At 37.6% G+C, this 18651-nt stretch overlaps 1 protein-coding gene across 5 annotated transcripts in view; it reads right to left on the bottom strand.

Annotated features, from left to right (window-relative positions):
* Window positions 1-18651, bottom strand: part of LOC134213731 (klarsicht protein) — a 780975-nt gene that overhangs the window by 9532 nt on the left and 752792 nt on the right. For all 5 annotated transcript variants that reach the window (XM_062693046.1, XM_062693047.1, XM_062693048.1 and 2 more), the window contains one exon: window positions 18175-18344. In XM_062693046.1, the coding sequence (XP_062549030.1) occupies window positions 18175-18344 (170 nt within the window). The remainder of the gene's footprint in view (window positions 1-18174; window positions 18345-18651) is intronic.

The raw sequence follows: 18651 nt of genomic DNA, 5'->3' as shown, positions 1-18651 counted from the left end.
TTAGTGGAATGTCTTCACTTGTCATAAGACGAGTTTGTACAATCCCATTGAATTCCACCACTTAATTGTATCTTGACAGATACGTATTTCGACCTCAACAGTAAGGCCGTCTTCAGTGTCTCGTACTTGACTCGACTTGAGTTGAATCGAATGAGTTCCGTTCGGAAACCCAAAAAAAAGTTCGAAAGATCAAAGGTTTTCCGTTTGTAATTCCTTGTTATTCCTTCTGTGCCTCTCCTCCGAGCTGAAATCTTTTGGACTGATTTTCAGTAAGAAAATTGCGTAAATATTTTCAATTTATCATATCATACATATTGATAAGAACATATTATAAGGAACACATTATTCAGAGCTTTGTAGTGGAATATCTTCACTTGGCACAAGTATTGTCCTGTTCAATTCCATCCCTTGATTGTAAATTCAGAGTAACTTTCAAAATACGTATTTCGACCTCAACAGCAACCCTACTTGTCTTTAGTATCTCGTACTTGTCTCGACTAAGTCCTACACCAACTTTTTGATTATTGAAACCTCGATATTCTACGTTGTCAAAAGTGCATGATTTTTAAATAATTTTCTAATTCCTGTACCTTCTAAACTCCATACTGCTTCCCTGAATCTTGATAGCTTCACTTTGGTCAGGGGCTTCGTCAGCATATCGGCCACCATTGCATCTGTAGAACAGTACTGCATCCGAATCATACCATCCTCCTTTAATTGGTACACGAAATGATATTTTGTGCCAACGTGTTTTGAGAGCTTTGAAACAGATCGTCGAATAACATTTAGTAGAAAGGAAATTTGGTCGAAGGGACATTTAGTCGAATGGAATGGCGAACCCCTCTAACCGACTACGATGAATCTATACCACCTGTTCAAAAGATATTTAGTCGAATGATATTCTGTCAAATGACACTTGGTCGGAAACTGGGGGATCTTCCCCTACCTAATATTTTGCTATTTCTGTAGGTTTTCAATTTTTCTATAGTCCACCAGGGTCTCTAGAAGTTTCAGTTTTTTTTCAGGTGAAAATTCCTCATCAGCTTCCGTATTCATTTCTTCCGCTTCTGATCGAACTTCCTCACATCCACTGAATTCCTCTAATCAGTTAATTAATGTATCTTGTGGATTATTTATTAAAATTTAGCCAAAAATCTATGACGAATTATCCATTTTTCTAAATTACTAAATGTCCATTCAACGTAGTGTCCTTTCGACCGAACGTCATTCGACCAAATGTCCTACATCTCTAGTAGACTCAAATTTTATTTTCGACTAAATGTCTCTTCGACCAAATGACCACTCGACGTAATGTTCTTTCGACTGAATGTCATTCGACGAAATGGTACAGAATATGTATTCGTTGTGAGCGGTTGGTAGAGCATCCGGACTCCAATTGTTTTATACAAGACTTTTGCTGGATGTGGCCAGGATTCATGGGGTATTTGGACGGCTTCGCTTGAGCCATGCCAAAACGTGTCAAACTCTTTGGAATAGACGTCTGTTGGTTCAAGGAATAACCATTCTCGGTGCGTCTTACTTTGATGTCAAGTAAATTGCTCATGTCGCCGATATACCACTTCGAAATTCTTGTTTAAACTACAGATAATGTCTTCACATTCTTCTTTTTCGTAGCAGGCAATCACCATGTCGTATACCACCAGATAATAATATTTCTTTCCATTTTGCCTAACGTACAAGCGGAACGTTTTCTTTATCAGCATATCCCACAAACGTGAGTTTCTTACCCTTAGGATCAAGCTTCGTGCGTTGCTCAGCTGGCACATGAACAATAGCCGAACATCCAAAAATGTGTAGTTTGCGGTAGTCCGATTCAGCGATGCCAGATCTACGAAAATTTCCGTAGATTTACGGAATTAAGTGCTTTCCACGGATATACGGATCCGTAGGTAAAAACTACGAAAATTTGAAAATTTCTGCGGAAATCTACGAGTTTTGCCTTTCTCGTATACTAAGTATACGGTAAAGGCTATATGATCGCTCCAAAAACAAACTTTTTATAGAAGGCCCGGAGACCCATAGTGTTATATACCAATCGACTCAGTTCGACGAATCGAGGTGATGTCTGTGTGTGTGTGTGTGTGTGTGTGTGTGTGTGTATGTGTGTGTGTGTGTGTGCGCAAAACTACTCAAAAAATGTCATTCATTTTTCAGGCACTTATTCTCAACCGATTTGCTCACAACAAGTTGCATTCGACGCAGAATCCTGTCCCATTGTTTCCTATTTGAAATTGGCCAGATCTAACTATGGGATCAGAAGTTATGGCCAAAATACAAATTCATACGAAAAAATCGCGTAAAAAATGTCACTCATTTTTCGGGCACTTATCCTCAACCGATTTGCTCACAACAAGTTGCATTCGACGCAGAATCCTGTCCCATTGTTTCCTATTTGAAATTGGCCAGATCGAACTATGGGATCAGAAGTTATGGCCAAAATACAAATTCATACGAAAAAATCGCGTAAAAAATGTCACTCATTTTTCGGGCACTTATCCTCAACCGATTTGCTCGCAACAAGTTGCATTCGATGCAGAATCCTGTCCCATTGTTTCCTATTTGAAATTGGCCAGATCGAACTATGGGATCAGAAGTTATGGCCAAAATACAAATTCATACGAAAAAATCGCGTAAAAAATGTCACTCATTTTTCGGGCACTTATTCTCAACCGATTTGCTCGCAACAAGTTGCATTCGACGCAGAATCCTGTCCCATTGTTTCCTATTTAAAATTGGCCAGATCGGACTATGGGATCAGAAGTTATGGCCAAAATACAAATTCATACGAAAAAATCGCGTAAAAAATGTCACTCATTTTTCGGGCACTTATCCTCAACCGATTTGCTCGCATCAAGTTGCATTCGACGCAGAATCCAGTCTCATTGTTTCCTGTTTGAAATTGGTCAGATCGGACTATGGGATCAGAAGTTATGGCCAAAATACAAATTCATACGAAAAAATCGCGTAAAAAATGTCACTCATTTTTCGGGCACTTATCCTCAACCGATTTGCTCGCAACAAGTTGCATTCGATGCAGAATTCTGTCCCATTGTTTCCTATTTGAAATTGGCCAGATCGAACTATGGGATCAGAAGTTATGGCCAAAATATAAATTCATACGAAAAAATCGTGTAAAAAATGTCACTCATTTTCCGGGCACTTATCCTCAATCGATTTGCTCACAACAAGTTGCATTCGACGTAGAATCCTGTCCCGTTGTTTCCTATTGAAAATTGGCCATAAAATTATACCATTTTACCTTTCTCGTATTTTTGCCTTTCTCGTATACTAAGTATACGGTAAAGGCTATATGATCGCTCCAAAAACAAACTTTTTATAGAAGGCCCGGAGACCCATAGTGTTATATACCAATCGACTCAGTTCGACGAATTGAGGTGATGTCTGTGTGTGTGTGTGTGTGTGTGTGTGTATGTGTGTGTGTATGTGTGTGTGTGTGTGTGCAAAACTACTCAACAAAATGTCACTCATTTTTCGGGCACTTATCCTCAACCGATTTGCTCGCAACAAGTTGCATTCGACGCAGAATCCTGTCCCATTGTTTCCTATTTGAAATTGGCCAGATCGGACTATGGGACTCATTTTTCGGGCACTTATCCTCAACCGATTTGCTCGCAACAAGTTGCATTCGACGCAGAATCCTGTCCCATTGTTTCCTATTTGAAATTGGCCAGATCGGACTATGGGATCGAAAGTTATGGCCAAAATACAAAATCATACGAAAATATCGCGTAAAAAATGTCACTCATTTTTCGGGCACTTATCCTCAACCGATTTGCTCGCAACAAGTTGCATTCGACGCAAAATCTTGTCCCATTGTTTCCTATTTGAAATTGGCCAGATCGGACCATGGGATCGATAGTTATGGCCAAAACACAAAATCATACGAAAAAATCGTGTAAAAAATGTCACTCATTTTTCGGGCACTTATCCTCAACCGATTTACTCGCAACAAGTTGCATTCGACGCAGAATCCTGTCCCATTGTTTCCTATTTGAAATTGGCCAGATCGGACTATGGGATCGAAAGTTATGGCCAAAATACAAAATCATACGAAAAAATCGCGTAAAAATGTCACTCATTTTTCGGGCACTTATCCTCAACCGATTTGCTCGCAACAAGTTGCATTCGACGCAGAATCCTGTCCCATTGTTTCCTATTTGAAATTGGCCAGATCGGACTATGGGATCGAGAGTTATGGCCAAAATACAAATTCATACGAAAATATTGCGTAAGAAATGTCACTCATTTTTCAGGCACTTATCCTCAACCGATTTGCTCGCAACAAATTGCATTCGACGCAAAATCCTTTCCCATTGTTTCCTATTGAAAATTGGACAGGTCGGACTATGGGATTGGAAGTTATGACCAAAATACCTTTTTTCATAAAAATCACAAAAAATGTCACCTATTTTTCGGACACCTAACCTTAATCGATTCACACGAAACAAGTTGCATTCGACGCAGAATCCTGTCCCATTGTTTCCTATTTGAAATTGGCCAGATCGGACTATGGGATCGAAAGTTATGGCCAAAATACAAAATCATACGAAAAAATCGCGTAAAAAATGTCACTCATTTTTCGGGCACTTATCCTCAACCGATTTGCTCGCAACAAGTTGCATTCGACGCAAAATCTTGTCCCATTGTTTCCTATTTGAAATTGGCCAGATCGGACTATGGGATCGATAGTTATGGCCAAAACACAAAATCATACGAAAAAATCGTGTAAAAATGTCACTCATTTTCGGGCACTTATCCTCAACCGATTTACTCGCAACAAGTTGCATTCGACGCAGAATCCTGTCCCATTGTTTCCTATTTGAAATTGGCCAGATCGGACTATGGGATCAGAAGTTATGGCCAAAATACAAAATCATACGAAAAAATCGCGTAAAAAATGTCACTCATTTTTCGGGCACTTATCCTCAACCGATTTGCTCGCAACAAGTTGCATTCGACGCAGAATCCTGTCACATTGTTTCCTATTTGAAATTGGCCAGATCGGACTATGGGATCGAGAGTTATGGCCAAAATACAAATTCATACGAAAATATTGCGTAAGAAATGTCACTCATTTTTCAGGCACTTATTCTCAACCGATTTGCTCGCAACAAATTGCATTCGACGCAAAATCCTTTCCCATTGTTTCCTATTGAAAATTGGACAGGTCGGACTATGGGATTGGAAGGTATGACCAAAATACCTTTTTTCATAAAAATCACAAAAATGTCACCTATTTTCGGACACCTAACCTTAATCGATTCACACGAAACAAGTTGAATTCGACGCCGAATCTTGTCCCATTGTTTCCTATTGAAAATTGGCTAGATCGGACTATGGAATCGGAAGTTATGGCCGAAACACCATTTTAGCCTTTTTATACGAAAAGGCTGTATGTTCGCTCCAAAAACCAAACTTTTACAGAAGGCCTGGAGACCCATAGTGTTATATACCAATCGATTCAGCTCGACGAACTGAGATGATGTCTCTGTCTCTCCCACTTCATACGGGAGTTTGGCAGAAAGACGGTCATGAGATTTATATCATAACAAATATTGCCCTCCGCTCGCGTGATGGGAATGACATTTTCGTTTTCTTTTTGTGTAGTCGGAGCTTCAGTTCAACTAACATCCAAAAGTGATATCCTTAAAATATATGACTGGGTGAAATAAAACAGGGTTATGTACGTCAAAAAGATTGGAAAAGGAAACAAAAATGTCGAAATTCTTATTAGCATATTGTAGATCAAGCTGAAAACCGAACCGAGGTCCCGCGAAATCGCATTTTCTCGCATTTCCGGATGTTGCAACTGCATCGCGAGTAGTGCGCAACTGTGCCATAGTCGGGCATCACTCGCGATGCAGTTGCGACATCCGGAAATGGGACAAAATATGATTTTCGGTTTTCAACTGGATCTACAATATCTTTGCTATAAATAATCTGATTTTCATAGAACGGACAAAGAAATTTGTCTTTTTTACTCCTAGCTACTAGCTCATCTTTTTTCAAGCACACACATTTTACGAAGGTCGAGAAAGGCACCATCACCGCTAGGTGGGTTAATCTGGGTTTTTTTTTTAAGTGCACTTTTAATTTCAATTGGAGTATCTGTGATTCTTAATTTATTAATGATTTTTACCTCATTTAATTCTAACTACCTAGTGCTATAAATATAGAACACACAGATGAGAAAATGATTTTTTTTCTGGAGGAAATCCTGACGTAATTCTCGAAGAAATATCTGGAGCAAACTACACTGACAAAAATCCAATCATATCCATTATGTGTGGCACACATAAATTTTGACTATAGCATTTCCCACATAACGGCTATGTGAATTCATATTATATATGTGGATCATAGCATATATGTGGAAACACACATTACCCTCATTAACATAAAATTTATTTGTAAATTTCTTTAGATTTTTGCCAATAAAAGTGTGTGGATTTTTATTAGTGTAGCCATTCCATTAGACCTTGCATCCTTTCAAAAATTCCTTCAGGAATTCATCAGGAAGTTCCACAAGCAATTCTTTTAGAAACTTCATCCAAAATTTCTTTACAAATTTTCTCAGAAATTCCTTTAGGAATAGGGTAGAATACGGCATTGGCAGGGTGCGACAGTTTTTGGCACCCTCAACAATATTTGCGTTTTCCAGCAAACGTACACTATTTATGAACATAATTTTGATTCAATCACACAATTTTAAGTCTAAGCTTTCATTTGAATAAGTTGTTTGTGTAAAAGTAGCAAGATTTGATGTGTTAATTACGAAATTCTTGCCATTATTGCATTGCCAAAGAAAACAGCGCACGATAAGCAAACTGTTACTTACTTTTTTGGATCGCCTGTTTCTCCTATTTATTGCGTATGACACGACAAATTAAGTACGTTAACTATTTTTTACACTTTATCACCACTTGATTATCACCACAAAGAGCAAATTTATGCAATATTTGCTCTATGTTTCACTAAATAAAATCGGGACTGTTCGTTTTCTTTGACAGCAGCACACTTCGGAATAGAGCGAGAGAATGTGTTTGTGAGCATATCAAACACACGCTAAAACGATACCACGCACAATTCTATGTCATTTGATTTTAGCAAAAATACGAACAAAATATCCGGCGATGGCATTTATTTAAAAAAGTGTTAAAATACAAATGCTTCTATTCAGATTTTTACGCAGACCATGAATTATGTCAAAAGTAATAGCCACACCGTAGTATTTGAACCCTTATGTGGCTGACAGGACCGTTTTCCTTTTGCAACTTCAATACTTTCCAAGCTCAATAAACATTTCATACACGGATAAAAATAAAAAAGCTAAATAGATTAAAATTTAATCTAAAACCATATTCGGTCTATCCACTCATTGCAATGATTATTCGAATGATAAGCTTAGAATAAATATTATAATTTTAATCATTGGAAGGATTATTCCGTGTTTATTCATTTATTGAAGATTAAATGCAATATATTCGTTTAGAAGGCTTATTTTATCAAAATAAAGTTTGACGTTTCTAAAATTAAAATTGAAACTGCATGATGTTTTAGAAATTATATTTGTTCATATATGCTTGAAATACTTCTTATTTTAATAATAAGAAGAACATATAACAAATACCGGAATACCATTATTGTGAGCCGTTATAGTCCAAATCAAAATTGTGCAATTTACGGAACGGAATCTCCATCAATGAGTACCTAGCAGTTGTACGACGGTCTGGTCACAGATGCAGATGCTGGAAATTACGGAATATCGTCGGTGCTGAGTTGTGAGACGATTTTCGCCTACATTATTTTTGGTGGCAATCGAGGCAAGTTTTATGCCAAAGGCTTCCGATCCATGTGTCAATCCGGTCACTACATTCGCAGGCACATTTCGCGGCCACATAGCGTAATTCCTTTTTCCCGGTATTTTTGCGCATGCACATCCTGCTAATCAATCAACAATCGCCATGAAACCGTACCAGCATTTCTACAAATTGAATATCATCAAACATCTGTATAAAGAAACTCTCATTAACACATGTTTTGCCAAAGAATAGAATCATTTCCGCACTTACCTCGTCGTTCTTATAATAATGCTGACATTTGCTTATGTCTAGGATGGTTTTGTTATATGCACATCGCAACTGCTCGGAAAACATCAATAAAACGCCATTTGTAAAACAACAAGAGTCTCAGGACTGGTGATGGTGGCGGATAAGCAATTCAATAATTAAATTAAGGAAAAGCTCTTCAGTGCATAAAATATTGCTTGATTTATAATCATTCGAATAATTAAAATTTGGAAAATCTTGAGAAGGATTAAAAAATAAGCTAACTCGCTTTCTCCGTTTTCTCCGTGTAACCATTCCCGTTCCTACATAGCGCATTTCAACTATAAATAATTGCCTACTTTTAGGGTATTATCTATTATTCAACTGTGAAACGTAGTGTAAGAATGGGGTGGCTCCAGCGGCTGGACGTCCTGTCCCATTATCCAACATTTGCAGACTCACGAGGTAGAATATATTGTTAGAATACTATACTAGCAGAACCGACGAGCTTCGTTTCACCTAAAATTGATTAATTATATATTATTTATAAATATATTAAGTATTAAACATATATAAGTTAAGTATTCGAAATTTGCAAATTTGAATTCCATTTTTTAGATTAATTCTCGATTAAAGCAGAAATTTTACTTCATTTGTTTGGGAGTCTCCCTTCCAGAAAAAAAGGGTCTAATACCATCATAAGAACCTTCATCGTTCCCAAAAACTTCTACATACAAATGTTCATGCCGATCGGTTCTGTAGTTTCCGAGTCTATAAGGGCAGACAGACAAAAATTCATTCATATGTGTATAGATTTCATTTTACGTAGTTCACGTCGAGCGGTCGTGTCTTGTACACAACGCCCATGATTTTTTTTTATGAAACAAACATATCATGTAAGGACCTTCAATTCTAAGGACCGCAAGGAGCAACTTGTATATTTGAAACTGGTTGATAAACTTTTTCTTACGCGTGTAGACTCTAAGGCATTACAAAAGACAAAAGATGTAAATCTTGGCAGCGGACAAGGGTTAAATTTGTTTTATAATGTGTTTAAATGTTTTTGCATATCTATCTTCATGACATAAAATTGATGCCAAGGCTAAAAATTCATGTTTTGTTTTAAGCCAGTTTTGATAATTAATCATTTTTCCAAAATTGAGTGAAGCGAGATGAGCGTGCGGCCGATTAATATGAATGAATTCCACTACTGGAGAATATAAACAACCAGCATCTGGCACCAATACATTACTAGTTTTCTACTTCCATGTCTAGTTGCTGAAGAGAGCAAAATCATTGCTGATAATAGAAATTGCTATGCCAATAGAAGAAACGTTGACCTGTTACTTTATATTAAATCTACTGAGTTTGTGGTAAAAGCTATTATAATTAGTGAACACCAATCATCAAAGGAAGAGCATACAAATGTATACCAGTTGAACTATACCTGTGTTTTAGTGTATTTATTCATTATTTTTATCATTTTATTTGGCGAATGTCTTAGACTGCCAAGAATAGGTATTTTCCCCTACTTTTAGAAAATCCGTTTCGGGTTTTTCTTTGGAAAATCTTTCTAAAAATCATTTGTAAATTCCTTCAGAAATACTTTCGGAAGCTCCACCAGGAGTTCCAAATAATTTCCATTGAACATTCTTCCATCCTTTCAACATCCTTTGTAAATTTGTCCAGAAGATTCTTCGAAAGATTCTACGGGAAATCCTCTGAAAATTATAAAAAATCCATATAGGTTTTCTAAAATAAATATGCTGGAGGCAGTTCTGAAGAAAGTTCTAAGAGAATTTCCAAATTATTAGACTTTCAAATGAATATCTGGAAGAGTTTCCCATGAATACTCAGGATTTATTTTTTTGAGTAATTTCGTGAGGGTTCTCTAGGGTGGTCTAACCGGTAGTACCGAAACCGGTAATACCGGTATTACCGGCCAATTTTGGGTACCGAAAATACCGGTATTAGAGACAAATAATACCGGTATTTTCGGTATTCCAAATTTCGCTGACAATATAAAAAATCTCGAATAATTTTCACCTACTTATATCAGCTCAATTACCTGGAATCTCATAACAATCCCATATAAACAGGAACTCCAGCATAGATGGGCAAATATTCGGTTACAAGCAGTAAAGTCTCATCGAGCAAAAATACAACAATTAAATGCGCGCATGAGTAACTTTGCCCAAGTAAGCATCATTGACGACGTTTACGCTACAACAAAAATCGATCAACATCGCCATTAATCATACCTGTTGCTTCATTTTTTTAGCCATCTGTCAAACTGCGAATGACTTTTTCTTCAATGAACATTGTTGATATCGTCGATAATTTTCTTGCAATGTATGAAAGTTACGAGCCGTAGTACTGCTTTTCCGGAGATCACTTATGAAAAACGTTTTTCTGCAAAAATATATCCGTTCTGAATTCGGAAAAGAATTTTAATTCGTGGCTGATGCCAAGGCACGCTGAAATAATTCAAGCTCTCGAACCTGTTCAAGCTGTTGTGGAACAACTGCTTTGTGAGTTCTGCACTCTATATGAAGCCGACGTGGCGTTCCAATTTACGTTGGAACTATCATCAAATCAAGCCACAGAAATTTTCGTCACTGTTTCGATGCTTTTAAGGAATAAATCCAAGAGAAACGATCCAAATACGCCGATCTTTTTGAATTTTTGAATAATTCTGCCGTGACGCAATTAATCAGAAACGATTTTGGCATTTTCTTCGAGACATCCAGAGCTACTTTGATTAAGCAAGCGTATGGGATCTTGAAGCGTCTAATCCAAGATGAATACACCACTAGGTGTTCCAATCTGCCAAATTCACGATTCAGCCATCTTGGATTTTAGTATGGAAGAGCCAGCCGGTTTGTTTATGTTTTGCACCGAAAATGAATTTTTCACCCCCGCCTTCTTCTCGTCCATAAATTGGGCAGACTGCAACACCTAGCTGTGTATTCATCTTGGTCTAATCATTCCTGATGCGATCGTCGAAACTGAGATAACGACCATACCGTCCATACCTGACGATCGATACGAAGAAGATGCATGTATGGATATTTTTCTGGTTATGTAGCAAGGCTACAGTCTCTTCACAAGTTTTTCTTTAACCGATGTTAAAGAAAAACTTGTGAAGAGACTGTACCCGGGTAGAGGTTAATATCAAACAAATAACATAATAATAACAAATTTTGCTATGATATCAGATTCAGTTATTCGTATGTTATTTATAAATTACATAAAATAGCATCCCAACAACAAATTTTGTTATAATAGTAAAATTAGTTATTTATATGCTATTATAAAAAGGAGCAGAACAACAGATAAAGAACAAATTTTGCAATCATAGCAAAGTTTGTTATTCATTTATCATTTGCATTTTCAACAAATCAATAATAACTGATTTTGATATTTTCTTTTCTTTAAATATTTTGCTATTGGTTTGTTATTATAATAGCAAAATCAGTTATTTATGAGTTATTTGCTAGAGCAATGTCTGTTATTATTTTTGCTATTTTAGCAACTATATTGATATACAAACTAATATCATATTTTGCTATTCAGTTATTCATATATTAATAGTAAAATTTGATATTATTTTGCTGTTTTCTTCTACCCGGGATTCTACTTATATTTCGCTTTTTCCAGCTCAACAAGCAATGATTTTAACATTAGAAGTTTGTTAACAAATATTGTTTTTCATCCAAAACACATAAATTATCACAAAAACCGGTATTCTACCGGTATTATCGGTATTGACTTCATCAAATACCGAATACCGAAAATGGCCAATACCGACCACCCTAGGGTTCTCCAAAGAAATCTCTTAGCTGAATATCCAAAGAATTCTTGAAGAAATTTAACCTTCCAGGACTTGCATCGTTGTAAAAAGTACAACACCTCCGAAAAAAGCTCGCGAGTCGTTTACAGCAGAGGCGGAACTGCGTGACCGATCCAGGACCATGCGAGTCCCGGAAGGTTAAGAATTTCGAAAATTGTTTAACAAAAATCCTTTGGAAATTCCTTTTGTAATTCGTTCGGATATTCATAGAATTTCGTCTTAACATTTTTTCATCCATTCCTAAAAAAAATCATTTCTATTTGGAGGGAATTCAGCTGGATATGTAGGAATGTAGGAATTTCTAAAAATGTTACAAAAGGACTTTTTGGAAGATTTCCATTAAAAATCCTTAGAATTTCTGAACGAATTTCCAGAAGAAGTCCTTGCGGAATTTGGTTTTCCTATAGAAAATTTCCAAAGAAATTTTCTGGAAGTTAGTGAGTTTCGGATAACAATTTCTGAATTCATTGCAGAGATTTTTTTAAAAGAAGTCTGTTGGAATTTTAAAATGAAATCCTGGAATAATGTTTAATGCAATACCTAAACTCCGAAGGAATTCCTTTAAAAAAGTTAAAGGTAGAAATATGTACATGGCTTACCGAATTAATTCCTGGGAGTATTGCATATAGAATGATTTTAAATGTTTCCTGGAAGACTTTCCGAAGCATTTCTGGATAAATTTATGAAATAACACCAGGATGAATATTCCAAGATTTTTTCGAGGAATTTTTGCACCAAATATATAATGAATAGCAAATAAATCGGTATTTTAGGGGATTTTCTTGGTTGCTATCTTAATTTCAGCGTCAAAATAGGGCTTTGTTTAACTTCTGTACTGGCCAAATTATGAATGAACTAATTACGTCAAAATTGCTGGTGAACGAAGATTACAACTCTGGCACCGCCGTACTAATTTACAATGGTCAAGATGATCTTCCAAGTGATGAAAACTTCATCATCTGCCTAAACTGAAGAGAGATCTGCATAAATTTGAAAAAAAAACTAAACTACCAGTCACATTGCCCACAACTGTATTCACTCCAACAGGTGTGATCAGTAGAAAGGATCCAGTTTCTTCTATCTGTACAGTCTTACTCTTATACACCTTTGCCAAGCAATCTAATTTAGGCATTGTGTTGGGCTCGGCCCAACGCTATCCTTGCTTATTTCGTAGTTACGGATTGTCATCGGAGCATTTCCGTCTTTAAAATAGAAAAACTTTTCTCGGGATTGTTCCCATGTAGGGTCGATATTCAAGAATGTTCAAACCTATTAGCACTAAAGAGCCAAGTAATCAGCTTTATAATTGGAGTTGTCCTGAAAATTAGGAAGTCCATATTATTAAACTGATTCTATGTTGAATCAATAAAAGTTCTATAAATAAAATGCGGAAATAATAATCTCAGCGTTGGAAACAGTTACTGTCAAAAATATGTATAGCAACTGCCAATTGCCTTTATGACGAATGTGGAAATCTGTGCCTAGTAATCTCTTTCGTTTTTGGATTTTTATGAAAATTAGGATATAACAAGACCAGTAATTATGTTGAAGTTTAGTGGTCTTATTGTTATCTTGTATTGTGGATGAGCGCCGAATATTTGAGTTAATCTACGGAATTGGCGTCTTTTCGATGGACCTTGATGACAGGATGTTTTGGAAGTGTACGATTGCATTGATGGCTTTGGCCCAGTAGCAATATTCAAGCTTCGCATCAATTAACATACATCGGGCCGTTTCCACCAACGTCCGACCCTTTTCTATCCGCAACTCCGTTTTGTAGCGGGGAGTAACCTGCTGTATACTGCGGAAAAATTTCATTGGCCCGATAAAATTGACCTAAACGCTTGGCCTTATATACCCCCTGATCTGAACAAATGACAACGGGATTTCGTCTGTAGCGGCTAAAGTCTTCGATTGTGGTTAACAAATATCTTGATAAATACGTTCTTCGCCATTCCTTCCCGGACAACCCGCTGGATTGCGTTCGGGTCCCGGTGCTCTAGCTTGCGATTCCAAGAATTAATGCAATCTTTCGTATGTTTCACAACCTTCATGATTCGTTCGTGACTAGTCTTCAGTTGATACAGGCCACCTATCTTCTTTAAAATTCCTGCCACAACGTCTCCACATCTAATCAAGCAGCCTCGGGTTTTCTCTTGTTGACGAGGTTCTCAACGGATATCAATTTAGATTCCAAATCCCACGTCGCTGAGGAAGATCTCTTCCTCCGTTCTCATTGTAACTGAGCAAGTGACCGGAACCGACACCCTGTAACGTTGTCGTCAGCTAGAGTGTCATCATAAAGAATCCATTCGCTTTTGCGCTTCATCCAGTAACATGCTTTTTACCAATTCCATGGTCAAGTCTCCAACGCCGTTGTGAGGTGTTCGAAGGACTCTGGATTGCTCTTCAGAACCATAGCCACTTTCAGGTTCGCATTCATCAGACTATAGAGAATAGTTCTTTCATCCGAAGCAAGTGGGTCTCATGTCATCACTTTCGTTGTACTCTGCCTTGGAAGCCTTTTTAGGAGTGATACCTCTTGGTTGATATCGTCGTATTCTGATGTTGGTTTTTGATCGCATCCCATGTAGCTTTGGCCGTCTTGCTGTCACGGATCAATGAGTGTTGGCAGTCGTTCACAAGAAGAGCGATCGTTGCCCGGGTTTTGGCGTCACCTTCCTTCCAGGACTCGGTCAGTGGGTTGAGGATACAAATTTTGATCTACAAGCATGACTATTCATACTGGAAGATCGTAGTGTGCCGCAGTTGAGACCGCATGTCAAATTATTCCACTGCGTGTTTTTTTCTGAACTTTCCATTTTTTTAAAATTTCGCGACGATTTTTAGAATTTAGTGCCATTCTGGACGGAAAGATTCTGCCTAAAGTAGTATCAAATGTTGAAATCCGCGCCATCTGTTTGGAAATATAGTTGGTGATAGCAAAACTCCGAGATTCGGACGGGAAATTGTTTCGCAATTTCTTCCAGTTTGTATGCCCCTCGAAGATAATATCAAGCCTATCAAGTTTGTTTATGGATCTCCAATTGATAATGGTAGCAGAAACAGGCTTATGGTAAGCAAAAGTAAACTCGGACTGGTCATGAAATACCAGACAGTCTGAAATGGGTCTCAGACTGCTTCTAAGAATTTAAACAGCGATAAAATTTCTAATTCTACTACAAGTCAGTCAAATCCTGAGATGACTAGTTCTTTGGTGGGTCTAGTCCAAGATATTTTTGCAAAATTATAGCTGGCCTTCATGTTGTTTAAAAGAGAAATTTGTTCAAAAGAGCACCTTTTTCTGTGCTACAAATTATTAGTTAGTATACCTGTCGATCCGTTGATATTCAAAATCAATTCCTGTTTTTTTAATTCCCAAACCTCGACTAATGCTCCACAGTTTGACCAAATTAAAGGTTCATTAGATTGCAAACATTTGTTTAAAAATTGTTTATTTTTATCTTGTTAAAAGAACCTTCACATTTCTTGTACAATGAACTGGAGATCGTTACCAAATTTTCCAAATTTTCAAATGTCATGTCCGACGAAAACAAATGTGAATAAAATGCAAAACGCGGGATAATCAAGATGGATATTTTATTTAAAAACAGAAGCCATTGCCTGCGGTTTTATTCTTTTTGAATAGCACGCGGCCGTGTGCTGAAGATACGAATTTTAAGTGCGGTGAAATGTGTTGAGGAAACTGTTCGGGTAATTCATCCTGCAGTACAGCAAACCCCTATATTAACAATGATCTATCTTTCAGGAGCACTTCCTTTAAAACAGTACCCCAATTGGCCTTCAGGCTTCCTCGCCTACCCCATAAAGGTTGCCCGTGAAGCCGCTGGCATTAATCGACAAGGAGGATTTTTTTCTCAGCCATCCAAGGTGACTAATCCATGGCCGGCAAAATGCTCTATGAAGGGAAGACGTGGCTACAGTTTATCAAAACTAACTGGCCCAGTCAAACTCTGACTCCATGAAACTACTCGCCTCGCTATTCTGGCGAAATTCCTGACCGGACACCTGGACATAAGTTGCTATGTCGTCCACCCGCTCTCATTCACAATCGAAAAAAAATCAGTATGTACTGAGTACTTAAGACCTAATAAATTTACACTTTTTTTTAAACAGAACATTGCGCATACGCCACAATCAGGATCAAATAAATACACGGAACCGCAGATCAACTCAATTTGTGGTTCCTTTCACTGAAATCCGCCCTTGCACACAGAAGCTAAAAGTTAGTTAAATGCAAAAAATCCGGTGAGTACTTTACCTTCAATCTCGTGCTCAGTTTTCACCCACTATGAGGTTTCACCAACTCAAATTTATGTTTTTTTTTTCACTCACCCGGGACTATGGTGAAAACAACTCAATTTTGGCTTCTTACACGGAACGGCACACGTTGGGTCGATGCAATTCTCTTAGTTTTTTAATATCATTCATGAGGGAAACAGTGAGAGAATTACCTCAAAGTTGAGTTTTTTTTAACTTTTGTTTAGGTATCTTATTGTTTCTGTGTATAAAGCAATGTACTCTCGGTTGTTAATTCTTTTGTGTTGCAATAAACTCCTAATTCACATTAGTTAGCCGATACTGATAAGAACTGTTCAGTTTATAAAGGAACTTTGTATTATCATTTTTTAAACCAAACCTTAACTAGAAATCTGTTTTTTTTTTCGTTGAATATATTATCTGACCTAGAAATAAAATCCAATTATTAACGTAACAATTCTAATTCTTTCAGAAATTAGTGATATTCATAACATTCTCAATTTATTGGCTCCAACCGTTTTTATGTATTCCGTTTTCGGGCTGCTACAGGCTCTACTGTTTCTGGATATCGTTAAATCATTGACAGTGTGTTTCTTTCTGATCTTTTGATGATTTCGATGACATGCCGATTTAAATTTTTTTACAAACTGTCAATTTTGCTTATACAAAATTCTGGTGGGAAACTTATGTTTACTCGAAATTCGAGAAGCCTTGACAATAGGCGTCATTTTGTTGGACTGTTTTATTTCTTTACAAAAATTACAGTTGATTGACAGTGTGGGATTATAATATACGATAAAGCAAACTCCATCAAAATTGAGCACTTCGTCTTTTTTATATCGTCATGTAGAAGTGTCCTATCAATAAACTGAACAGTCCTTATAACCGGAAAGTATCTTGTGTTCTGAACTAGTCAGTTACTGCTGGTTGTCGATTAAGTTTCAAAGTTTTTCGATCTTTAAATGAAATATGCAGTTCATATGCACTAATATTCATGCGTTCTTATATTAAGAATATGAAATAATTTCAATACTAATAGGGAACGTTCACTAATTCGGTTTTCTTTAGTTGGATGTTCGTTAATTGGGGCGAAACCCATTTAAAAAGAGATAAACGTCAAAATGTGATGTCAAACCGCGTTGACGTTTTGTTTCCGTGTTTGGCGAATGCTAAAAAAGCACAAAATAGGCAGTTTTTAGGTCAGTTTAAACGTAGAGCCATGGAAGCAAAATAATATGGCATATGCGATGATTGTGCCTAACAGATCCAAATAACTCAAGCATGCGACCGCTTATCACTTGAAGTGTCTCAATATCCATGCGACCGCACACCATTAATTAGTGACTCGTCACATCAGTTTGTTACACCCTTAGTGGGTGGCTGATCATAAACCATGAAAAAAGTAAATAAACGACCGTAAAACAAATGAGGCAAGTTTCACTTTTAGCTTTACCGTCACGTTTGGCTTTTAGCCAACCTTGACGCAAATGTTTAATCTTCGCACCCTTCACAAAAACTCGGATTTCATCATACAACATCCACGTGGATCTCTCCACAAATCCCCCGCTGAGTGCAGGTCGGGTTCACTAAACACTTGATGCCTGTCTGGAATTGCGGAATGCGATCAAGTCATTAACTAATTGCTTTGATTTTTTTCTCTCCCCTCACTTGTGAGCCCATTTAAGAACCCGCTCCCCTAGCTGACTAATTATCGTAAAAATACCCAACCACCATCAATCGTCGACTTTTTAAATTCCTATTTTAGCAGCTAGATTCGCCAGTCAAGTGCATCTGCTCTATCTAACCGTTGTTGGCGAAATTTCGAAAACGGAACGAAAACATCAGCCGACCAGCATGATCCCTTGACCTTCACCGTCACAAATAAAAGACAGCGTTTCCATTCAACCGACCCTTATCAACGTTCGCATTAATAAAGTAACAAACACTCACCTTCAGCTGATCGATGGCCAACTGTATGTGGGCTTCGGACGAGAAGTCGAACGCCTTGCTGCCCAGATCCTCCAGAACATCCTTCAGCGATTGGATCTCCGCCTGGAATCGGGTCGTGATCTGTCGCCGCTCGCTCCAGCTCAGCAGCTTCTCCCAGCAGAGGATGGTATCTGAAAGCGACAAACGGAAATTGATCAACCATTTATGGCTGTTCTGATTGTGTTCCAAATTGGCACTTGATCGAATTGAATGCAGATCGTTTTGAACCGCCTCGTATTGTGTGCCATTGGGAGAGGTGTACCAGCAGCAAGTCGGTCCGTCTGCACCCCGGCGTGGCTCTTCTGCACCACCGTTTTGCGGGTTGTCGTCGTGGTGGAGATACTGATCGATTCTTGATGAACCGATTTGTAATGTGATATCTTTTTCATTCTTGTGTCGTCAGTTGATACGAGTTTTGCCTGTACGAACGCGATCGCG

Source organism: Armigeres subalbatus, chromosome 2, assembly GCF_024139115.2.
Source record: "Armigeres subalbatus isolate Guangzhou_Male chromosome 2, GZ_Asu_2, whole genome shotgun sequence".
Classification (NCBI taxonomy): Eukaryota; Metazoa; Arthropoda; class Insecta; order Diptera; family Culicidae; genus Armigeres; species Armigeres subalbatus.
The sequence above is the reverse complement of the archived record's forward strand: the minus strand, read 5'-3'. Positions and strand labels throughout refer to the sequence as shown.